At 35.5% G+C, this 24,555-nt stretch overlaps 4 protein-coding genes across 9 annotated transcripts; 1 reads left to right on the plus strand and 3 right to left on the minus strand.

The window, feature by feature from the left end:
• Nucleotides 1-236: 236 nt before the first annotated feature.
• Nucleotides 237-4,658, minus strand: LOC140965123 (DEAD-box ATP-dependent RNA helicase 1). 2 transcript variants are annotated; one of them, XM_073425187.1, is made up of 9 exons: nt 4,328-4,658; nt 3,731-3,965; nt 3,260-3,514; nt 2,699-2,853; nt 2,262-2,439; nt 1,625-1,812; nt 1,087-1,291; nt 527-632; nt 237-429 (listed from the first exon to the last, which is right to left on the minus strand). In XM_073425187.1, exons 1-9 carry the CDS (start codon nt 4,456-4,458, stop codon nt 326-328), a joined length of 1,557 nt encoding a protein of 518 aa, XP_073281288.1. In that variant the 5' UTR covers nt 4,459-4,658; the 3' UTR covers nt 237-325. The 2 variants fall into 2 exon arrangements, with proteins under 2 accessions (XP_073281288.1, XP_073281289.1); XM_073425188.1 differs by having other exon boundaries at nt 3,731-3,960; nt 4,328-4,468.
• Nucleotides 4,659-5,665: 1,007 nt separating this feature from the next.
• LOC140964446 (putative ALA-interacting subunit 2) lies at nt 5,666-10,147 on the minus strand. 3 transcript variants are annotated; one of them, XM_073424251.1, is made up of 10 exons: nt 9,989-10,147; nt 9,744-9,864; nt 9,405-9,466; nt 9,225-9,299; nt 9,007-9,123; nt 8,303-8,373; nt 7,836-8,133; nt 6,963-7,252; nt 6,658-6,714; nt 5,666-5,998 (listed from the first exon to the last, which is right to left on the minus strand). In XM_073424251.1, the coding sequence occupies exons 2-9, from the start codon at nt 9,823-9,825 to the stop codon at nt 6,660-6,662; spliced, it is 1,050 nt and encodes a 349-aa protein (XP_073280352.1). In that variant the 5' UTR covers nt 9,826-9,864; nt 9,989-10,147; the 3' UTR covers nt 5,666-5,998; nt 6,658-6,659. The 3 variants fall into 3 exon arrangements, with proteins under 3 accessions (XP_073280352.1, XP_073280350.1, XP_073280351.1); XM_073424249.1 differs by having other exon boundaries at nt 9,744-9,872; XM_073424250.1 differs by lacking the exon at nt 9,989-10,147 and having other exon boundaries at nt 9,744-9,965.
• Nucleotides 10,148-16,088: 5,941 nt separating this feature from the next.
• Nucleotides 16,089-20,775, plus strand: LOC140964071 (transcription factor TCP2-like). Of its 3 annotated transcripts, none has more exons than XM_073423582.1 (2): nt 16,089-18,252; nt 20,440-20,775. In XM_073423582.1, exon 1 carries the CDS (start codon nt 16,848-16,850, stop codon nt 18,231-18,233), a length of 1,386 nt encoding a protein of 461 aa, XP_073279683.1. In that variant the 5' UTR covers nt 16,089-16,847; the 3' UTR covers nt 18,234-18,252; nt 20,440-20,775. The 3 variants fall into 3 exon arrangements, with proteins under 3 accessions (XP_073279683.1, XP_073279685.1, XP_073279682.1); XM_073423584.1 differs by lacking the exon at nt 20,440-20,775 and adding an exon at nt 19,645-20,371; XM_073423581.1 differs by having other exon boundaries at nt 16,090-18,252; nt 20,491-20,775.
• Nucleotides 20,776-21,067: 292 nt separating this feature from the next.
• On the minus strand, nt 21,068-23,755 carry LOC140964460 (F-box protein At4g18380-like). The gene is made up of 2 exons (XM_073424274.1): nt 22,247-23,755; nt 21,068-21,508 (listed from the first exon to the last, which is right to left on the minus strand). Exon 1 carries the CDS (start codon nt 23,413-23,415, stop codon nt 22,285-22,287), a length of 1,131 nt encoding a protein of 376 aa, XP_073280375.1. The 5' UTR covers nt 23,416-23,755; the 3' UTR covers nt 21,068-21,508; nt 22,247-22,284.
• Between the last annotated feature and the right edge of the window lie 800 nt (nt 23,756-24,555).

The raw sequence follows: 24,555 nt of genomic DNA on the forward strand, positions 1-24,555 counted from the left end.
TATATATTCATGACAGCAAGGAATATCATAAGGGTAACAAATTGTCATCAACTTGAGGAAAATGAAAATGATAACGCCTCATTTGTTTAGGGATATTAATATATTTAAACCTTTTTTCATAAAAACGTGAAAGATTCAACACACTTTCCCACTCCTCATTTGGTTACCTTAAGAAGTTGCTAGTCTCATGCTCTCTTACTTCTAAAGCCTATACTTGTAGTAACAAAATTGCACAATACTGAAAGTGCATCGATGCATAAAGATAAATCACAAAACTCAGTCGAACCAAAATGAAGTGAATTGTCAATATTATGCAAACATTCCTTCAAGCAAGCATCCGTTTCTTTTTTATAACAGCACGAGGTTCCGTGCATGTCTTGCGTTTGTGGTGTTTTTCGGCTTCGACAGTCTCTTTCAATTTCTCCAAAGCTGGGGGAAAAAAACATGTATCAGAGGAAGAATATGGATATAATACTGGTTTTAATTTTGAACCTCCAATAGTTCATAAACTGGAAACCAAAGCTACCTAAACTGTAATGTGACTGATATGACTCTACAGATTCGGATGGAACTGAATAAATTGGACAAGATTCATTGTCAGCCTTCTGCAGAACACTTCTGAATCGTTTAACCTGAAATTCAAAGATCCAGTAAATCCAAAATGAAAATTGCCAAAACGTGTTCTAAACCATTTTTTTCTATATCCTAAAGACAATGTGATTTCACGACTTCCACATCCACAGATGCTGCAACAACTACAACCTACAAGGTTATACAGCTTTACAACAGCTCAGTGGCAAAAAGATGTAATGAAAATAAATTGGAAAAAGCCCAAAAAATAGGACAAGAGAAAGAGCAAATGATAACATATGAGCACATACGAACAGAGGCAAAAACAAACATAAATAGAACGGCATTGATAATGGTCGATAAACATCGACAAAAATTGCTCCAAATCTCTTGAACTAAAGGGGATTTGTCAACTAAATTTTGTATAAATATATTCAGTATTTAATGATGACAAATAGCATGCAAATACAAAAAAGAATTCAAAAACATAAAGCAACATCATCATTAAGCAACAACCTCATCTTTCTGCAGGAGTGTGAAGCAACGCCCTGTTTGCCCGGCTCTTGCAGTTCGACCAGCCCGGTGAACATAGGTCTTAGTATAGGCAGGCATATCATAATTGATTACATTATTAACACCTTCAACATCCATTCCACGAGTCATTGCATCTGAGGCTATAAGTACCTGAATTTCTCCTTCTCTGAATGCCTTCAACGTCTTGCTGCAAAATTATATTTAAAAATTTCTCTTGTTTAAACACAATTTATAATTTTACACTGAAATTTAAAAAAAATCTGAGAAAAAGTTTTCCATGACCATCAAAAGGTATGATTTGCAGTCAGAGAGTTTCCAAAAGCTCAGAATATAAATGTTCAAATTGCTGTCACCACGAAGACAGATTTTTACAGTCAGTTAAAAAAAATTGTATTCAAATCATTTACTCAATTCTCAATTATCAGGCTATTGACTCTTTTTACAGATTGGAAGATGGGATCATCATTCACATAATTCCATACAAATTATAATAAACACGTAGCCAAGTCAACTTGACTACCTCCTTATGGATTGTCGTTGAAGACGAGAATACTCTTTGATCTTTATTTGGAGGTCACCAAAGAAGTTCAGTAAGATGCAGAGCCTGTGAGTTGACTCAACAGATGAGGTGAAAACAATACATTTTTGCCCTTGAAAACTTTCCAAAAGTGCAAGTAGGTAACATGGTTTGAGCTTTGGCTTACAAATCTGCAGATTATAAAAAATGTATCAACAGCTATGTTGAAAAAAACGAGGAAAAAAACATAATACAAGATTTCAAAGATTTATAACCCAAGTTAAAGTTAAGTATTATGATAGCAGCTTTTTTAGTTCAAAATTGTCATTATTTTTTTTTAATTTTTTGGAGAGAATCAATTTCTTAAATCTGTTTAGCGGTTGGCACTACTTTTCCAGATTTCATTGCCTCAAGTTATGTGGCATCCCCGACATGTTTTTCATATTAAATGATATAGCAAACTTTCAAGGGCAGATTAAAAAACAAACTTACAGAAAATTCTATCATATCTGCTTCCTACAATAATAAATTTTACCTGGTCTAAAAACGGGAATGTGCTAATTAGCTCAAGTGATAAATAACATATTAATTGAGCAAACGAAAGGCTAGATTATATGATGATAAAACAAAGTATTCATACCACTTTAAATGATTTTAGCTGTTCGGGAAGATGGTATCGGTTTGGTCCACTCGTTAAGAACAAAGGATGGTGAAGATCAAGCTGCACAAGCTTACTTGGATCCTGGGTTAATGTGGCAGATAGAACCATCTTCATGAGCCTTGGATGGGGCCTGCCCTTAAAACCCCTCTCAACACCACTGCATCAATGACATTATGTCACCAAGTGAGAAAGTTATCAAGATATAATCAAAATCATAACAAAATACACTCAGTTAGTTAAATCCAAAAATGTATCAGCTACAAATAGAAGACATTATAAGCTACTACAATGCAACGGATTCTGATCCCCAAAAAAAGTAGCAAACATAGTCAAACATGAGAGCTCTGCAAATATATGAAACATGATGAGTAATCCTGCAATTTAAACATCACATGAGAATAACAAGTGAAACTCACAATTGTCTGATGGTCCTCAATGAACCAAAAGTGGGAAGTCGAACGGTGTCCGACAAGGGATAGGGGCATCGATTTGAAGAGTAGGCCAATTTAAGAACAGTAGGCAGCCAGAATTGATAGGCCTCCCTTAGTAACCGATCTGTTTCGTCAACCACCTGATTCAGTACTTTATTTATCAGTTGATTAGCCACATTACAGCATATAAATATGCATAATACGACAGTGGAAGGTGAAATGAGGATTCATTAGCTCCTTCAACACCAACTACAGAGCCACAATTCAAAGAAACAAAATAAGCTAAAAATTATCATAAACTCAGAAACACAATTGTAAAGTTAAAACAAACTAAAGAAATGAAAGCAATTGATCACAAAATCTAACAATTTTAAAGTGAAACATGACCTGCGGGCTGAGGTTGAAGTATCAAGTATATAACAAATGTATCATCCATAAAACGAGGAACCTTTATCAAGGAATTCTATAACACTGATATCAAGCTATGAGAACAAAACAATCGAAAAATAAGTAAAATGCGGACACCAAAGCAGCACAACCACTTACAAGATAACAGAGATGTTCGAGTGTAAAGCCCTTAGTATTGTTAATATGATCCATCAGTCTTCCAGGGGTTGCGACCAGTATGTCCACTCCACTTCTCAACTCCGGAGTTAAATCTTCAGAATCAAAGGATAACCCAAAGTCCAGTTGGGGTTTCTGGATCAGCACTGAGATCTCATCAGCAATAGAGGATTGTCCAACAGCCAAACCCACCGACAAGCCCACGGAAGGAGCCAAAGCATCAAATATGCCTTTGACCTGAAAAGGGGCAATAAAAAGGTAAAGATGTCTCCTGATGAATTACTTGAAGTCATAGAGTTAATGCAATAGTGAATAAAGCAATAAAATAGCTCGCTGAGAAGAAAATTAATCATACAAACCATTTGATGAGCAAATAAAATACATTGAACAGAACAATCACAAAAATGTAACAAAATAAAGAATGAATATGGGTAAGAGATTATAACAAATTACCTGTATTGCCAAATCACGACTGGGTAGAACTACCAAAGCTCGAAGGCATTTAATTATACGAGTGGACAATTTTTGCACAATGGGTAAAGCATAAGCAAGAGTCTTCCCACTTCCTGTAGGCGAATTTATACAAAGATCTCTCTCAAAAAAACCAGGTCCAATGGTCTCGTGCCAAACTGCTACTTGCACGGGAAAGAGGGAAGAGAAGCCCATGTTATTCAAAGCCTCCACTAACCTTACATTGAAATGAATTTTACAATTATCAGTTAAAATCATATAATCATCACCCGAATTATTAAACATATGGAATTCGACTACATTGATGCAATAAAAAATTCAAGGCAAAACCAACTCCTCGTGAAAAGATTCGAGAGGTGCATAATCATGAACATCAAGAAAATGGTAAACAGAGATAATGTCATAACATCCTCACGATATATAAAAATCCAATCTTGTACCGACTCTCACACACCCAATATATTTAAATGCAATGCTACATTAAAAAAAACAATGCAAAGAAAATATTGACATTAAATTTTATATAAACTGAAAATTTGGGAGAAAAAGGAGCACATTTGAACTGAAGATATAGGGAACCTGTGGTCGAGAAAAGGGATGGAGTCGAGTGGGTATGAATCAGATAGACCAATATAAACTGGGTCTCTCATCCATGGCAACACCGACAAACTTTCCTTCTTCCTTTTCTTTGTCACGGATTCCTCCTCCATGGTAGACTGGTCACTATCTGCAGAGTTTGTAGAAGTAGCTAGTCTATTTGCGTACACACTGCACTGGTTTAGGGCAGGACTGTGCTACATATACAGACAGGAAAACGACAATATCGGAGGATGGCTGGAAGCCCCGGTCGTAAGGGAGGATTTTGGGACAGAGGGACAGGCGGCGAGGTTTGGCGCAACGAACCACCAATTTTGGTTTCCACTTTGAATTCTCTTTATTTTTATGTAGTTTTATCTTTTAATTAGTAAATAAACTTATTAAGAATTTTCAATCAGATAAATTATTTTTTTTTATTTTACTCTTTTAAAGTATTATTTATATAATATTTTATAGAGAATTTAATTAAAAAATACCATTTAAAATTAAAAATAATTTTGTTTCGAAAGTGCCCTCGTATGCACTCTATTTTGCTTGGAAATTTTTAAAGTAAACCTTATGATTTCATACTAAAGATTGGTATTTGTAACTGAAATTTACAATGAAGTGATATTGTAACATTAAGAACTCACTTCTACTCCTCATGTCATATATTCATATAAGTGTATATCTCTCGTGTTTAGAAGTTATAATTTTTTTACGATTTTTATTCAAACTAGTACATTTGCACCTATCACGCCAACAATTACTATGTATTGTGCAAACAACTATAGATACTCAAATATTGAGATTATCAGTAAGTATCTCGTGAGACGGTCTCACGAATCTTTATTTGTGAGACGGATCAATCCTACCGATATTTACATTAAAAAATAATAATCTTAGCATAAAAAATAATACTTTTTCATAAATGACCAAAATAAGAGATCTGTCTCACAAAATATGACCCGTGAGATCGTCTCACACAAATTTTTGCCAAAGATTATATAAGAACCCATAAATTTTGGCAAAACGGGCTGAACGAAAAGAGCGTTTTTAACATGTATTTTTTATATAATAGTTTTTGACATTGTTTTGCCTTGATGGAATCAGCTTGCTTCACGCACTGAGTCAAAGCCGCGTTTACGGGAAACAAGCCACCCCACATAATAGTAAATCGTGTTGATTCAATCCCGCTTTTATGGGCTAATCAATGTTTTGATTCTTTCAAGTTTCAACTGTTCTGGAAACATTCAAAACCAAGCAAAGGCATCAGCCTGCCTTGTTACATATTTTTTGCCATTGGTTCCTTCCACTCAATTTCCTCCAAACATTTTCCTATTTCCATTTCAAAATCAACCTCATATATACCCCATCTTTCAGAATAATTTTTCAAACTACATTTTCTTCAAGAAATCTCAACCTCACGAGTTAAAAAGAATAATACAGAAAAAGGGTCCTTTCTTTTTCAAGAAAATATAGACTACCATGGAAAAGCAAGTGAGCTATATGCAGAACTGGATTGAGGTCGCACCATCTCCTCTCATTTGTCCCCACAAGGCTTCAAATGCCCCGAAACTCGAGACGATTGTTGAAGAAGGAACGGAAAAGATGGCTATGTCTGGCAAGAAAGTGCTCTACCTCTTAACAGTGATCCTTTCCTTTGCCTCGTACCTGTTGATGAACAGATTTGCCAACGTTTAATTTAGATATACGTCTCAAGAAATACCAATCCTATAATTATATTCCTTTTCTTTGGCACTACAAAAAACATATGTCAAGTGGCAGCATCCCAGATTGGAATGATGAATAAGTTGACTGAAGAATATGTGATATATGAACACGGTGATGCAGGAAAACGATTAAGAATCAATCCCTGATACAATTTTTCGAGAAATGGGCTGGAAGAGCACGTAGGTAGAAAAGAGCTGATTGAACGAAATTCATGCAAAAGCTGTGCGATGATTTGTCAGAAGCTTAACTAAGAGAACTAGTCTGATAGGTATTCACATGTAAATAGAGAGATTTTAATTTTTTGTGACATCAATAAATATATTTTTCTGTTTTCTATAATCATATCATGAAATATGTCATATCTGTATGGGATTTTTTTAAATTTCTGAGTTCCTTCTTTCCAATTGAAAGTTCGGGCTATTTTGATTTGTCGGCCGTTTTCTCCTTTATTCTTGACACAATTTGGCATCAAATATCATTTCCTAACTAGCGATATAAATCAGTAGCCAACGCAATTTAACAAGTTACGCAGGGAGATTTTCTTTGCAAATGACTCAACTTACACGAGTATGATACATAATTCAAAGTATGTCACTGACCTTCAACTAGACATCGGGCTCCAATTCCAGGATAAATTAGTTGTATCACCATAAGGCCTACAATCAGGGATCGATATGTAAGTGTGAATCTGAAATCCAAGCAACTACCCTTTTAATTTGAGACAGATAGAAGAAACATTATGAATAAATCGAAATTTCGGATATGCAAGGAGCAATCTTTCGTAGGCTTTACAGTAGTTGCAGTACACAAGCGCACATTGGCGAAAAAAGAATAAGAATCAGATTTAGATTTCATTAAGTAGTAACGTTCTCATGTAGTGTCTGTTACATATTTGAGGATTCACCTTGGAAATTTGACATGAATCAACAAAAAGACAACAGCGACGAATATAAAGCAAATGCCAATTGATATGTAGGCCATCCCCAGAAAATTATTACGGCCGCCCAGCCAACTCGATGTTGAGAGAACAAGCTTTTTGCTCCCGCTGAAACTGTAGGTGTTGTAATTGTTCAAAAGTTGAACTAAAATGGTATCATCGGCATCCAAGTCCTCCTCAATTTTTCCATACAACTTCCGAAAAGTGGGGAGAGCAGCAGTACGCATCCATACAATGAGATCCTCTTGATCACTTAGCTGGTTTTGCAATTGAGCAATCCAACAAGGAGCAGATATAAAATTAAAGCAGTCAGCAGTCAACGGGAAATCATTAACATAGAAAAGGCTAATCAAACCAATCAAAGAAACTTTACCAAGTAAAACACATGACCATGAGTGTATCATGAGAATCTTAAAATGGAAGTTAATTCACAAAAAGAGAAATGTAGCCCACCATGTAGTATTTTTTCCCTTTCCCTCATGCAAAAGGAAACTGCATACCCTGATACCCATGCAAATGATAGTTCTTGTTACCAGAACAGTATGTGGTTGAGTCGCAAAAGTAATTTGAAGAACTCAAGAAACTTGAAAAACCGAGGAAAAGAAAATCAATTTGCATTGAGGTCGACTCCACCGTAATTCACCTAGGTCAGAAAATATGTCACTTTTTAATTGTGTATGTTTTTGTGTTCGTGAGATTGTGTTTCAGCAGTCTGTTTAAATATACAGACAGCGGCACCAACAAAATATACGATCTTTTTCATCATGGCACCCCATTAAATCTTTGAAACTCAATGTTGGCATCTCAGTATGTTAAAACTTTGAAAACGAAATCACTCACTGGAATGTTTGTATCAAGATTTGAACCACCGATCAGAGACCTGTTTTGAAAATTGAAGGGATAAACTTCCTTCCCAAATTTATGTTCACGGTCACTCTTCCATGCAATGTTCTTCCTGTTAACTTTCAATTCATCTGTCCCACGGAATAAAGTGTATGAGTCATTAAATACACTCCAAGCTATCAGACCACAAGGGACAATCGGGAGACCATGGTGAGTATCTTCAGGTGCGCATGATCTCAAATCTTTGTACTTAAGTCCATGCAAGAGCTGTTGATCGCTTCGACTCTTAACATACCTTGGTGTAACAAAGTCAAATAAATACATGTAATAAAAGAATTTGATACAAAGTCCGCACAACTACTCAGCGACAAAAATAAATGCAGCAATTATATTAGAAAGAACTGAAGTACTAAAATAAGACAAGTGTTTCTTAAGAGGATTGAAATATACATAGTATTTCTTACCGTCTATGGTTCTGGTAGTAGTTATCAAGCTGGTAGTAGATGTATATTGGAGCTTTCATATGCTTGTGAATCTATGAACAAGGTAGAAGGCACGAGTCAAGTCGTGAATAACAAAGACCATTCAAGGAAACCAAAATCATCATCATGAGATTTGAAGCAAAGCAAGTTTGAAAATGCTTTCAAACAGCTTAAAGAAAGCTACGGCCAATAATCCATGATTATAGCTCAGTGATACATATCAAAAGACAGCTTTCCCATGGAAACCAAGTCCTCCTGTTTCATTTTTGAGGTATTAAAACAAAGTAGCTGTACTTTCCCAAAAAATTGGTGAATAATAATTTTGAACGAAAAAAAAACTTTCAAGTCAAAGCTTATCTGCTAATAAGTAACGGTTAACTTGTCTTAGAAGAAGGCATCATCACAAGAATGGATCTGTCATAAAGATCAGTTTGACTCCTTCAATTAAGAGATTTATCAAACAGATTATAAATCATCCCTCTAGCAATGCAGAAATTTCTTAGACCAATTTGATTATTGCGTGAATACTCTCATCCGCACAGTAAAATTTTGTTAAACCAAAAACAATCACCAATGCTTGTGCCCTGGAAAATCTCTATCCATGTTCATTGACCATAATAAAACAGAAATCATTGCCAAGTGTTATAAAATCTCATTAGATTAACATATAGCATCAGAAACACAACCTTCAGGTACTTGGAGCAATTTTTGGAAATCGAAATATCTTTGATGTATGCCAATTTATTGCTTCTGAATGGTTCTGGCACGCATTCAGTATCATATCTGTACACTAATTCAACAACCTGCAAATGGAATGTATGCTAATCTTCAGATCCCCGTGATATCCATAAATTTTATGCCATCCTTTGTCAACACATTAATTAATTTCATTAAAAATCGTTACACTTTGTGAAGCATGGAGAAAAACGAGCCCAACTGGAATGAAGATTACTCCAACCACAAACAATATTGAAATAACCTGTCGTGAACAAAAAACAAAACAATTGAAAAGTACAAGGTAAATTATTTGATTGAACATGGTTTGTACATATAAAAGAATGATTACAGTCAAATATTTGCCCACCCATTGAGGCGTTAAGACAGGTTTACAAGCCGGAAGATTTTGCTGAGTAAACTGGTACACGACTGCAAAAGAACCAAAATTTTGTGATAAAGATGGCCCTTAATAATTTCATCTATACCTAATTTACAGTATGATATCACTTATATGCAAAATTTGATGTCCAAACAAAACAGTAGCTTGAAAAAGATTCCGAAACCCTATTGGCAAAAACCGACGCCTTTCACAGTTCACACAGCATAGAGTTCCATGCAACATATGCTAATGCATCTCGGAATTACTACAAATTAGTTGAATAAACATTAAGAAAAAGGATTTAAAGATGGAATGCAGTGCAATCACCTTTAGAGCGGCCTTGTCTGGATGATCCTGGATCAGTTTCGTTTCCAATAGGTGTGAAGGAGCTGACTTCTTCCATTTCCATCCAATCCAAATTCAGATGAGCCAGTACAACACACGGTTTCTTGAACCCTAAAACCAAAGAAAATTGAAACTTCCGACAATCTAACGAAAGTGATTTCTTGAAAAGATCCGACTGTTCCGGACCATAAAATATTCAGAAATCTAGGATAAAAACAGAAGCAAACCTCGGATAACTACAAAATCAATCTGGCAAATAGTATCGAATGATGATACCGAAACAAGGAAGGCGCAAAAATTGCGAGACGGATCGATCAGAAAGATAACTGCCGTTTATTTTTTATGCGGGAACAACACTGCTTTGTTTGACCAACTTTTTACCTTACTTTGAGTACTGTCCTCGAAATAATTTTTTTTAAAAAAGTTATATTTTGTTTTTAAAATTATAAATCATTTCAAGTAGACGAAAATATATATTTAAGATAATTTAAAAAAAAAGAAATTTATTTAAAAACATATTCGAGTATTTCAGATAATTTCAAAAGTAATTTATAACCTTATTTAACTTTTATTATAATTTGTTTTGATTTTGCACAAAAACTCTTGTAAAACAGCCTCACGGATCAATTTCGTAGGTCGAATTTCTTATTTTGGTCATCTATGAAAAAGTATTATTTTTTATTGTGAATATCGGTTAGATTGACCCGTCTCACAGATAAAAATTCGTGAGATCGTCTCACAATAGACTTACTCTTGATTTTGATATAAAAAATAATAATTTTTTTTTTATAAATTTCATATTAAAAAATTGAGTAAAATCATGTTCAACAATGGTTTTGACATTATATTTCTATATTGAAAATTAGTTCAAAATTTTCAAATTAACATTTACAAAAAAAAAAAACAAACTTAAATTAATTGTTCGCCGAAATTAATTGCTTCCTTGTATAGATTGGTAAAATCATCAACGAAGACAGCAAAGTAATTTCACCTTTTGTTTTTCAAGAATTCCGGTCTCCGAGCACCGACGCCGCCCACGAATGGGCCGAGAGCTCCAAATCCAACAGCCCTTCTCTCTTCCACCTCCACCCCTTCCTCCTATTCCGCCGCCGTCAACTTCGCGCGATGACCCCCATCATCCGTCATCATCGTCGCTTGGCGACGCCCCTGAGCAGCCGACATCCCATTTTGACGCTAGTCGGAGTAACTGTCTCTATATCTACTATGTGTTTGGTTTGTTTGTGATCTTCTTGAACTCTTTGGTTATGATTCGGTTCCCTTCATTATGTATGCAGTGTCAATTTGTGTGTTTCGTGTGCGTATGTGTATTCTTGTTAGTTGTGCCCAAGATTTTTGATCTCCAAAATGTGTATAAGCTATCCTTTTTTACAGTAGTTTGGGTAGTTTTTGTTAATGAATATATGTTCTCGCCTGGATTTGCTAGCTGGTGTGGGATGGGTAGTTTAGTTCATTTATCCTCTTTTCCGAACAGGGGCCACCGGAGGTATATGATGTTTGTATAAAACTTTTCTAACAATTTGTGCTTCGCTATGTAAAAATTCAATTATTGTTTTATGATTCTGTTAATTTATATGATGGTGAGTTGGTAGTTTGTGTGAATTGTGGAGGAATCAAACGACTAAAAACATAAATCAATTTCTGATTAAATTGAGGCCCTCTGATTCAAAAACTGATCTTTATGCGGTAGGAAATTGCTGGAGGTTTGGTAGGGTGAAAAATTCGATTTTTTTTTGTATACAAGCAAATGCTGGAGGTATATATATGTATACTCGTTCTAATTCATGATGGTTCAAAATAAGACAGTGTGTTCTTCAACCAAGCTTCTGGTTATGTTTAAAATGCCTCGTGACTGAAACTTTATTTTGGTTCTGCTTCATGAAGTGATCGGTATCATTCGACGGAAGGCCTTGATTAAAGAATTAGCCGCATTATATCACTCAGAGTGCCTCACTTATTGCCAAGAACTCCTAGAACTTCAGAAAAAAATAGATGAGGTGCATACCCTAAGCATCTTCGATGATTATTATTTTTAGCTAAAGTTTTACTTCATCACTTTATTTACTCTCTTTTATCTTTGACTTTGTTGTGTGGTCGTGGTGGACTTGGTGTTGTAGGCAAAAGTCATCTTGACTTCTTTTTTTTTTCTCCTGTCGCAAATTCACTAAATGTGTGAATATCAGATGTGATTGTGAGACAGCCATTTGGTACGAGTTTGATTGGCACTATATTGGTAGATGAATATCTCCAGAATTCTACTTATCAATATGAAATTTCGTGATTCAGACATGGTGGACTGAGTAAAAATACACAATTCACCATTTTTGTAATGCAAACATGAAATACTTTTTTCCATCTATGAACCTAAACACGACCATTGCTGATGTGAATCATTGACCTAGTTATTGGGCCTTCCCTCTTCATCTCGGTATATAAATCTTGCATTTTATATGTGAATTGCACCATCATTCAATATGTGATTTCTATCATGACGGATATATATTGACGTGGCGACACTCTCTCTTTGGATTATTTGCAGCCATTTACTGACCTTAAAGTTCCAGAAAATTCACGGAAAGATGTATCGAGACCTACCAAACGCCTGAAAAAAAACCGCTAAGCTTCAATGTTAGTGTAACTTTTGAGCTCTACCTACTAATCTAGATGGCACTTATTAGGATTCAAATTTATGTTGTATTTAACATTCTTTCAAAGTCTCTAAGATTGCTTAAAGTTTCTTTCAACTTGTTTTGTAGTGGTCAGAACACCTTTTTGCTCCACCCTTGGTGCAGATGTTGATACATTACAGCTGTTTGTCCTGGGATTTCGAATTGGTTGGTTAGATGTTACTACTTTTTATTCGATATTCTTACCAAAAACTCTACTTTGAATTGGAATGTTTTGTATAAAGATGTCATCTCAGTTAATCGCTTGGTCAGATGTGATATTCTCATGTAGTACTAATGACATATGGGGTTACAGAAACCTTGTAGCTTTCTCAAATCTCATGCTAGTGATTCTTCTATATGATCCAAACACGATTTATCGGCTTCCTGATCCATCGAAATTTAGTGAAAACATTTCATTGTTTTTGCATATTTATTCCATATTATTTGTGATGATAGTTTGAAACTTGTTTTTGATATTTGAATGCATTGCAAAAGGAATTATAAAATAAAGTATTTAAAAAGATAAATAATACTTGGTTGAAATAAAGAGAGAAAGAATTCTCTTTTTTCCTCAAACAGTGTTTGCAACTTTGCATGTTTTATGAGACTGTTGTGTACTCTCATTCATGCTTGTCTGAGCTAAATAATTGCCCTTTTGACAGCTTTTTCTCATCTTGCTTTTTATTANTTTATACGATGGATATACAATTTTAATATATTTATTACCATAGTGGTGAGCATAGAGTAGTACACAACTGGTAGCAACCTCTATAAAATGTTTGTCACAATTTGTTCTGTTATATTTTATATGGATTCTGCAATAGTGGTAGCAGCAGTACTGGTGATGACAGTACTTCGTTAATAATTTATTATTAAGTGGGTTTTATGAATTGTTTATACTTGGCTTCCTTTTTACCGGCAAGTGCAACGCTCTCTATTAAATTTCAAGTTGCAAAAATTTTAAATTTTTGAGGATATAATGAAACTTTGATCAAAATTCTGTAAAAGTTACATATTTAGCTTCGGAGTATGATCGATACTCATACATCCAATGCTTAGATATACTGAATTTTACCAAAAGTTATGTTAAAACATCCTATGACTCAATGGCATTTGCGAACAAGGGAAGTGGTTGTACATGCGTGTTGAGTTTATGCGCGGACACAAATGAATCCATTCATGTGAGATGAGAACTCACTTATGCCACACAAGGTGAACACGATGGATTCATAGCATAAAGATTCTCCAAACATAATGAAGATTTATAGTTCATATAACACAAAAATTCCAAGTATCAGTAATAATGATACGAGACGGTTTAATATTGAATCGCCACTATGCGAAATGATATTTCCTATTCATGAGAATCAATGTGTTGACATCTAACAAAGTTCAACTAGCAATTGATTCGAAACTCAAGACAAATATCATTTCCTCCTCAAAATTACAAAAATATTAGATTTTACTTTTAATTTTCCATAAAACATAGCTGTGACTCGTGAATTCATAAAATGTACGAAGTTGTCCTTATTCAATCAACAACTGAATCAGTCCCTATGCATTAGGATATCATGCCTATCATTAAAATTCATAAAAAAGACTTTTGCCCTATTCATTTTTGGAACGATTCTTAACGAATTATTGGCTATTATCATTTTAAGATATGTAACTTTGAGTTTGAGTAACACCAACATTGTTGTACTCATTTTATCGAGAGTAATTAAATTAGGGCTGATTACGGGAATGAAATCGTTAAGATTGTTTTCGGGTTGAATGATGTGAATTTGGTGAATTAACGATGAGAAAATTTAAAATGACTCTATGTTGAGATACAACTGAAATTCATCACAATAATTCAAAAAATAAATATATTGGAATTCGAAATTCATTATCAAATAGATATGTGCAAACAAATTAATAGATTTATTATTATAAATTTAAAATTTTTAATTTCAAATCTATCCGTCCAAATACAACGATAAGATAATTAGATACAATATATGATTCTGTTTAAGAGTATGTCTCTTGTGAGACGGTATCACGAATCTTTATCTGTGATACGGGTCAATCATACCGATACTCACAATAAAAAGTAATACTCTTAGCATAAAAAATAATACTTTTTCGTAATATTTTTTCATAAATGACTCAAATAAAATATATGTCTCACAAAATACGACATACCGAGACACAACTTTTTGCCTATGTTTAAAAGGTGCATGTCACCAATAATGCGTTTGGTTTCTGATGCAATTCTATCATTACCATTATTCAGAAGCAGTGAGCCACATCGTACGGAAATACTTAGTTTAATCTCCATGTTACATTAGGATTATCAAGTCTTTTTTTTATATATAGTATATAATATGAAAAAAAGTTCACAACTTGACATGTGGTGGTGGAGAAATAAAATAAGACCCCTTTTGCTTTTAATACAACTTTGGGGGAAGCTTTTCATATTTCTTGGACCAAAATATAAAACTACGCACGATGAATATTAAATATCTAATGGTGTTAACTTTTAGATTGTTAGCTTTAAGACAAAGTAGTGATTCAATATATTAATAAAAGAGTTTGAGATGTTCTGTTTTTAATACAGTATCACGAATATTTATTCAGAAATGTCAATTTGTTTATTTTTATAATAAAAAATAATAATCTTGAAGAAAAAAAAAAAAAATTTTCATGGAAATCTAAATAGAATATCCGTCTATCAAAATACACATGTGGGATCTTTTCACAGTAGTTATTGTTGATTTGGACACAAAAACTCTTGTGAGACGGTCTCACAGATCAATTTCGTGGGTCGAATATCTAATTTGGGTCATCCATGAAAAAATATTATTTTTTATGCTAAGAGTATTACTTTTTATTTAGAATATCGATAGGGTTAACCCGTCTCACATATAAAGATCCGTGAGACCGTCTCACAAGATACTTACTCTGAATAACTTACCAAAAAAATAGTCCATTTTCTTATACATATATCAACAATGTGGTAGATAAATAAATGTTAAATATATAAAATTTGTAGCAACCCAATTAAGATATTTTTTTTAAAAAAAAAATAATCCAATTAAGATTTTGAATAAAGTGGTAATTCATATTGTATTCATTAATAGCAGTGTGATCGGCTTTGATGTGGTAATTTTTCAAAGTATGACACATCGATGCTCGAAAATTATCCATTATTTATATCATTTCATGTTTGACTTAAATTTGACGATAAATCTCATTCTTTGAGCATATTTCCGAGATTATTTCATAGACATTTTGGATACGAAATTGGTAGAGGGAATACTAAGGCTGATTTCAATTATCTTCTTGGTTCGAAAAAAACTTAAAATGGCTGGTAAAATGTAAATATAATGACTGGAAAATAAAATGAGTGATGTATCCTTGTAAGATTGAAGTCGTAGATAAAGAGGTGTCTGAAACTGTCACAGATCCAACTGTCGTGGATTGTATTATTCCTCGTCGGTGCATTGGCATTTCTCCGACCAAAAGTTCCACACAAACATATATCTTTTATTATTGTTGTTATTTATGTTATAATCTTCGAATTAAATTAAATATAATATTGTAAATTTTATCTGCTACTGTGTATTTGTACAGTGTTTTATGTGTGGTTGGCCTATAATTTTCCAGCATAACAGCGAACAATAATGACTGCAAAAATTAAAGTTTCAGACTTTCAGGGCCAAGCATTAATTGCTCACAGTCTCCTTCCCTCCATTTCTCTAGAACCTGTCTCTTTCCTTCTGTCTGAACACAAGCCCAAATCTTGTTAATTTCGAAGCTTATGGTGTTGTAGTTTAATATAGGAAAATTACGTTTTTTTTAATTTCTTTTCTCTTTTGGATTTCTTTTTCTCTCGCTCACTAATTGGCATCTGATTCTGTTTCCTTTTATGGGTTTTGGCCGGATTCATCAGAGTTGTTTTTTCCATTTTTCTTTTCTTGGATTTTTTGAAGATGAGCTGAGGGGGGATTGATTCTGACTACGTTTACGGTGTTTGGGCTTTTGATTTTGAACCACAAAAAGCTTCAAACGAAAGCTTCGCCATTTTCTGGCTTTTCTCTGTTACCGAACGTGATGTACCGTACAGCAGAAAATACGGCTTTATCTGTGTAAGTCTGTTGTATGTATATGTCATTACAAAAGCTAAAGTACTTGGTGTAATAATCATCAATGCAAAGGGGAGCTGGTGGGACTGTCTCCCTCCGAACCCACCATCCAACTGTGCTGTCTTCTCTCTCCGTGAGTGATAGCCCTAGTTCAAGAAGTTCAGATTCCGTTTAAATTTTCGATTTTTTCTCTTACTTTTATCTGAGAGTAGGTAAGGAGGGAAGGGAGCTGAAAAGGGGTTTGGAGAAAAAAGGCATGAAATTGGTGGGAAATGGATTTGGATGAGATTCAGCGTAAGTTTCCAAGAATCGGCAATGGTGATGGAAGGCTAAACTCAGCAAAAGTAGTATACGGTAAGAAAATGGACGACCAGTATGGAGATGAAGAAGATGAAAAGAGTAAAAGGGGTGGCGGATCTAACGGCGGCGGAAGTGTTGGAGGCGTGGATCTTGGCGGTGGCGCAGGTGGGTTTTACGGCTGGGCTTCGTCTAGGATTGTTAGGGTTTCGCGAGCTTCCGGGGGGAAAGATCGACACAGCAAAGTGCTGACCTCGAAGGGGTTAAGAGACAGGCGTGTACGTCTCTCTGTGAACACCGCTATTCAGTTCTATGATTTGCAGGATCGTTTAGGGTATGATCAGCCGAGCAAGGCGGTGGAATGGCTGCTGAAGGCGGCTGCAAGCTCTATCGCCGAGCTCCCGCCGATGATTTCTCTGTTCCCAGACACCCCTAAGCAACTAAGTGATGAGAAAAGGTCTAGTAATGTCGGAAGCGATCAACTCGGGCTAGATTCAGTCGAAGTAGAGATGGACGGCGGCGGCGGGGATACCAAATACTACCGTCACCAGCAAATGACAAAACCCTCCGCCTGTAGTAGCACTTCTGAGACGAGCAAAAGCTCCGGTCTTTCACTCTCCAGATCTGAGAGCCGGATCAAAGCCCGGGAGCGCGCAAAGGAGAGAGTTGCAGGAAAGGAGAAGGAAAAAGAAAACGAATCCTCTCAAATCGCTTCTCTAAACCCTCTTTCACATACCACTTCTTTCACCGAGCTCTTGAGCGCAGGGATGAACAGTAACAAGCCCACCAGCCCCAATAGGTCAGTTCAAGAAAATTCCAATGGCGTTAATATAAATGAGTCTAATTCCTTCCAAAAATCTCGGCTTTGGTCCTCAACTCCAACAGAATACTTCAGCACTGGCCCGGGGCAAATTCACTTTGCAAATTCTTTCGCATCCATGGCTTCGCCGCTGTTTAGCGTGGCGGGGGAGAACCAGACGGAGATCCAACAGTTCTCCTTCGTTCCCGAACACTTTGTCCCAGCTAGCAACAGTAGCAGTAACCAAAACAACGGCAGAAATGAGTACAACTTGAATTTCACAATCTCCTCTTCTGCTAATTCATCCGGCCTTGCTGCCTACAATGGGGGGACCCTTCAGTCCAATTCCACGTCGCCATCTATGTTGCCTTACAATTACCTCCAAAGATTTTCTCTCATAGATGGATCTTCATCTCCTAGCATCTTCGTCGGCACGGCGCCAGTGGAGAACCACCACCAATTCCTTCCTGGATTCGATGCTCGTCTGCAGCTCAGCTATGGCGATACAAATCCGAACGACGGCGGCAGGCGTTCATCCCAGAAAGGAAAAGGAAAGAACTGAGGCCGCATCTTCAAAGCTGGTATTCTTCGATATTCCCCGAGTTTTTCGTATTAAATTATTATTCATCTGATATTGTTCTTGCATTGACGTTATCTCAAGTTTTCTTGAATTATTTTCCATTTCTTTTTACATTAACTAAAATGTTGATTTTACTGTGATTTCTGGAGATTCTTGATTGGTTTGACGTGTGAAACCATGAACACTTCTCTATTTTCTTGATTTTATTTATTTTCTTGATTTTATTAAAAGGATGACCATTGGTAGCCATTCATTGCTTCAGAATAAAATATAATAATCTCTCTCTCCATCGTGTTCTTTTTATGGTTAATTTCATAGATAACGGTGAATTGGGATCGGCTGGTTGTCTCTATGTTTGGCTTCCTCGTTTCTAACATGTCTATGGCGGACAGATGTTGATGTTTGAGTTAATGTTGATCACTTTAGCATATATTAAACGCGTAAGCAGGCGACACTTGGTGTAGTGTAAAAGGAACCTTAATTTTTTTAGTTTGATAATTCCATACGTTTAGTGTCCTCTTTACTGGCAGCCCAACATTAATATAAAATAATGGTTGTGGCTTAATACTTGTCAGTCTTCTGCGCAGTTATTATTATTTTTAAAATTTATATTTATATCTCTAGGTCCTACGTTTCCACGTCTCCTTACTGAAACAAATTACACAAATCTCCTGAAAAAATGAAATGTCTGGAATTTGAAATCACAGAACTCATATTTATTCGAATATTATTTTGCTCAGAACTAAAAAAAAAATCATAATTTTAATTTTAAAATATCCATATTTTAAAAATATTTTTAAACACTAGATAAGTTCATGAGTTTTGGAGTCATAATATATATATAAGACGAACCGGGCTCAAATTCAAAACTCGAATGAAAAATATCAGGTGTAATAAGCTACTTTGAGGAATGGAACCCTTTCTTTTATGGGGAAAGAATTGCAAGAGACAAAAGGCTTAAAGTTAGAAGAGAATAGTTAACTAATTAATTAGTGGACACTCCCTCCTTTGAGTAGTTCTCATTGTAGCAAGGTTTTTTCAATTAACAATGGTATCTACTAGCTAGCCAAGAACTTCAAGACAAAAAGACTACACTTGATTTAATGAATAGGTCCCACCAACAATATACAAGCTCTAATGCCCTCTGGAGTACTTTCCATATCTTATTTTCTTCAGTTCTACTTAAAATTGTGGATCGATGAATAAGCCCTCCCATCTTGAAGTGACCTACTCAAGTTAGTGTCGATAATGTGGTGTGTATTCATATTATAGGTATGTTCCTATATTAACAAAGCACTCGATATCAGGTAGTGACTGGTAAAATTTTGAAGTTCTCACACCTAAACTACTGTGTTCATGGCATATCTGATTTCATTTACTTCCAATTATGAAGGAAAAGATCCATATTTGGCTTTTGAAGGCTCGTGTATCATTATGAAGGCCTGAACATTTAGCGAGTTTGATGAAATTGAAGAACATCTGTTGCATTTTACTTCATTTTTGGTAGAATTCATTATCCTGTAAATTCTTGTGCTTTTGAAGGTTATGTACTATCTGTATCCTGTGATGCAACAGTCAAATTCGTTGCAAACAATCTTTTCAACGAATTGTTGTTCGCTTCCATTTTTTCCATAGCAGTTCAAGAATTTTCTTATGACTCAGAAAATTATAGGAAGGGGTATAGTTCATTTCCATCTTTTAATGAAAACATTGCTTTGCGTGCCTGGTCTGATTGTTATTATTTCCTTTGATTGCGAATTTCTTGAATCTGTTATGGTCCATATTTGAGATGTGATCAAAACCATAATCTGCTCTTTCTTCTCTTAATTAAATGTAACGCAGTCTTAATTAATAAAAGAAATTATTCGCCTTTACTTTTGTCACGCTGAATTAATGTTTATTATTGTTGTTACCAGCATCTTATGTACAAAGATCTATAATGCTGATAGAAGTTAAATGATTTTGTCTGTTTCATATATATTAACATATTTGATGTCACTCAAATCTGAACAAAAGTTTCAACAATCAACTCCTCAGTCCCTTAACTAATTGATCAGTCTCGTGTTGGAGTAAAAGATTATATGCCACTTCCAGGCCCGCTCAATTGCGTCTGCCAGAAGGGAAAAAATCCATTATATCTCGTTATAAACTCATTTAAATATCTAGATTTCCATGTTTACTACTTCAGGATACGCTTTGGATACAACAGGTGAAGCACTCTTTTTCCATTTGTTTTCAGGTAAGTGAAGATGAGAGCTGCACCATCGATCCTTCCCACGGCTCAGACCCTGCGTTGTTTTTATTGTACCACCCTGTGTCAAGTTCCTAGAGATTTTGCATGCATTCCCATTTTCTGGGTCTTCGCTGCCGAAGTCTTTCGTGTTTGGTGATGCAGAATTCGAAGACTATCCCATTTCTTGTTTTAACTTATCCTTGTCAAGTTCATTTTCAACCTTTGTTTTAAACAGTTGTTGATATGGTATGAAGCACATTCGTCAATTATTGATGAAATGCATGTTCTTCAGCCCATGGAATTTTATATATATATTATTTTAATTATAATGTAACACACACACACACACACAAACACACACAAGAAGATTTCCCAATGATGGATGACATATCTGGAAACTGCTAACTCAATAATTGATGTATATATAATAATAATAATTTAAAAATATACCCATCAGTGTATATCGATGTTACTTTGATGGATAGATCATATCTACTAGTCGAATAAAACTACATTCAAGTTTATAGACATGTATTTCATTATTTAACTACAACATGAAACATACGAATTCTACTCCAAATAATAATAGGCGAAGGTGCAAATTCCTCTATTCAGACATTTTACATTCTTATTGTGGCAGTAAATCAGTTTACATGATTACGCAGCCGGAAGTCAGAATACAATTATCTCTGAAACATCATATAAAGCATATAATCTTCATAATCATAATATTCACATATAGATAACTAATAAGTCTGGAATATTCCGAGTGTAACTCTCACATCATATCCAATAACAATATGTCTCCACTCTTAAAACCAAGTGCTTGAGTTCAAGATCAAAGACCCTGCATATCATCCGTTGTTTGACAGTAGAAGGTGGGCAGTTTACAGAGTCATAATTAACCAACCGCTGACAATGGATACTATCATCCTGCAACCAGTAATAAGGTTTGCTCGAAACAAAACCGAGACTTCTGCTTCTGCGGCTTGTCAATCCTTCGGAGACAAAAACCGCACCATCCCTAGAAAACCCATTGTAGAAACAAATAAATTTACTGCTACAACGTAATCTCAATAGACATACCAACTATACAGGAGCAGATAGGTGCATCACTCAGCATCAATAGGCACACAAAATAGATCAAATCCATCCCTTCTAATAGAAATATTATGGCTTCAGAGCACGTTATCAAGGAAAGAATAATCCACAACAGAGAACCAAGAGGTAATCACAAAAGAAAAGGTCAGACAACATAATGACCATCACTTGTGAGGAACAAGAGTTTCAGGACAAACACAACTCGAAAAGGCTATCCCAAATCCGAACAGGTAGAGGGATGGTGGAGTTTAATGTTTACACGAGTTTTCAGTTGAGGACAAATCACCACACCGCTGAATCTGGCCCCGCAAGGCGCAAGCCGATAGGGGCTTCATTTCAAATTACCAAATTGTATAACAAAAAGGTAATCAGAAAAGAGAGGTGACATGGAAGTAAAATGTATTCCCCATTTCCCGGTGCAGGTTTCGCAGCTTAAATTTGATTTTTTTTTAAATGTTATTTTCCAAATTAGTTAAAACATTCTAATTTTTTATTCTACACCTATCCAAAATTTTGTCTATTTGAATTATTAACAAAGCAAACAATAACTATTCAAACCAAATAATTTCAACGAATCGTGGTGTTACTAGTATTTACTGTAAACAAGAACAATACTTACAAACAAGCTAACGCAATGATCTAGAGCAAAAATAAAAATTACCTCAAAATCCAGTAGCCGAATTTTTACCCAATACCAACTCAGAATGAGTTCATTTCTAGACAATAAGTCCTCCTCTTCACCAACATTTTAGCAGCAGTTCCAAACGGCTCCTCAAACGCCGAAGCGACCCAATTCACATCCAAACCCACCGCTTCTTTCTTCGACTGCTCAATAGGCTTAATAGCAACCAAGGTCGCTCCTTTTAGAACCATCCCATTGGGCAACTCCAAATGTGGAGAGTACCACAAACGCATATCCAGAGCTGGAACAAGAGTCCTCTTTGACGCCGAGGATGCGGACAAAGGCTTCACCCGTAGCTCCTCCAACTGATCTTTATTCATTGACAACACCCCCTGCCCATCTGAGTCCATCAAACTCAAGCATTCTAGCGTCTTATGTTCTGCTATTATCGGCTGAAGTAGGTAATGCCTAGCTGAGGCAGCAATCAGTGAGCTAATAGTCCACACAACGCGTAATTTCAATCCCCCGTTCGTGTAAAAAGAGTCCGGTATGCTCCCATTATCATTCTCCACTCCATGGCCACGGTTAGAATTACTGACATCACAAGAGGCCGTACAATCACCGACTCTATTTGGATTAGTCATGACGCTCGAAGCTCCAAGAATAACACAATTATCGAGGGTAGACCCAAAATTAGCTTTCCACTTGAGCAAAACACCCTCATCAATCCCCAACTCCCCACTAGGAAGTTCAATCCTGAGGATCTTGATCTCATTGAAATTCTTCAAGACTTGAGTAGGTGAATGGTGGGTGACGCTGTTCCGCTCATTGTCGCAATCAAAATCTTGGAAAATCGAAGGAAGGCGACGGCTGGAAGGAGTCATGAGCTGAGTGAGCGATTGCAACGGCTTGAAGATTCCCAAGAATAGGCGGAAAAAGGAGGAAACTGGGTGGCGGGACTTGTCCACGGAGGTGATGGAGGCGGAGGGATCATCGTCTGAGATGACGCAATCTACGCGGACGATTATGCTGTCCACTTGAGGAACGAGAGAATGAAATCGCTTCGAAACAGTACAGCATCTGCCCAAGGCTTTGACATCCCCGATTTTGTTGAAGATAAAGAGAAGGATAGAGTCCGGAAGCCGGTCAAATTGATCGATCGGCTCTGGATGAATCTTGCCGACCAGATCTAGCCGAATCGACCCCATTTTCCACAAACCAGGAAAAAAAACAAAAAATTCAAACACACGCGCAGTGTCAACTGTTAAACAACGGAATTCATACGCGTAAGAAAACGATGGGGTAACGAATATGTCGAAGAAAGGGTCAAGAAACTACGGATCAGAAAGAAAAACCATTGAATAAATGCGTTAATTTCTTGTTAGGCCTTCAGTCAGAGGTTTAATAGTGGCAAGAGTGATTGCGGGATCGAACTTTGGAGAGAGGACGATAATGGAGGAAAATTGATGGTGGTGGAGACTGGAGAAGGAAACGCGAATAGATGACAGCCAGAGGAAGAAACGACAGCGTTTTAACCTTCTCAATCTGTACGATTTTTTTTTTTTTTTTTTAATGTTTAGGTTTGGTCGAAGTTAAATCATTCAATCATACGCACTTATTTCCATACTCACTATTAACCTAGTAATTTACTAGCACTCAAACCATTGTGATCTCACGTGATAAAATCCAATTTGATTAGAGTATGTCTTTTGTGAAACGGTTTTATGAATCTTTTATCACGGGTCAATTTTATCGATATTCACAATAAAAAATAATAATCTTCGAATGCATTTGAATTGACCAATATGAGATTATGAATTTTTTTTTATTAAATCATCTAACTTGTTTAGATGAGGTTAATTTGAATGAATTTATACGTTGATTCATTTCAACTTGAGCTTTTTTTATGACGTGAAAATTTATTATTAATAACTATGGACAAATTTGAAATATATTATGAAGTCATTTGATTCGATCGATTTTTCCAACCCCAAAATAATTTAAAGAAATAGTAAAAAAAAAAATGTCCACCTCAAGAAATTCTATAGGTTGGTCCATGAAAAAGGGCTAAATTAATATAATTCAGAAACAATTACATAAAGACGATGAATCTATCCCCACATAGAATTAACTTCTTCAAATACTAATAAAAAAGGAGACAACGAGTCCATTTCCAACCCCACATCTCAATCAACTTGTGTTAGTGTGTGTATANTCATAATCATTACCTATTCATGATTTATATTTGCAATTCTTAATATAAATCTTGAATAGGTAAAGGCAACCATTTTCAATTGAGTAAAGACGACAGAGACATGACACCACCTATGAATATATACATATATATA

Source organism: Primulina huaijiensis, chromosome 18, assembly GCF_012295235.1.
Source record: "Primulina huaijiensis isolate GDHJ02 chromosome 18, ASM1229523v2, whole genome shotgun sequence".
Taxonomy (NCBI): domain Eukaryota; kingdom Viridiplantae; phylum Streptophyta; class Magnoliopsida; order Lamiales; family Gesneriaceae; genus Primulina; species Primulina huaijiensis.

Bases quoted from the DNA above. Each gene is read 5' to 3' on its own strand.
- LOC140965123 (XM_073425187.1), bottom strand. From the start codon at position 4,458: ATGGAGGAGGAATCCGTGACAAAGAAAAGGAAGAAGGAAAGTTTGTCG. The intron at 2,854-3,259 runs GTAAGTGGTTGT...GTACTGAATCAG, and splicing joins TCGAACATCTCTGTTATCTT to GTGGTTGACGAAACAGATCG. The intron at 430-526 runs GTAGCTTTGGTT...TTTTTCCCCCAG, and splicing joins TCAGTCACATTACAGTTTAG to CTTTGGAGAAATTGAAAGAG.
- LOC140964446 (XM_073424251.1), bottom strand. From the start codon at position 9,825: ATGGAAATGGAAGAAGTCAGCTCCTTCACACCTATTGGAAACGAAACT. The intron at 9,124-9,224 runs GTAACGATTTTT...TTCCATTTGCAG, and splicing joins TTCTCCATGCTTCACAAAGT to GTTGTTGAATTAGTGTACAG. The intron at 8,374-9,006 runs GTTGTGTTTCTG...CCTTGTTCATAG, and splicing joins ATTGCTCCAAGTACCTGAAG to ATTCACAAGCATATGAAAGC.
- LOC140964071 (XM_073423582.1), top strand. From the start codon at position 16,848: ATGGATTTGGATGAGATTCAGCGTAAGTTTCCAAGAATCGGCAATGGT.
- LOC140964460 (XM_073424274.1), bottom strand. From the start codon at position 23,415: ATGGGGTCGATTCGGCTAGATCTGGTCGGCAAGATTCATCCAGAGCCG.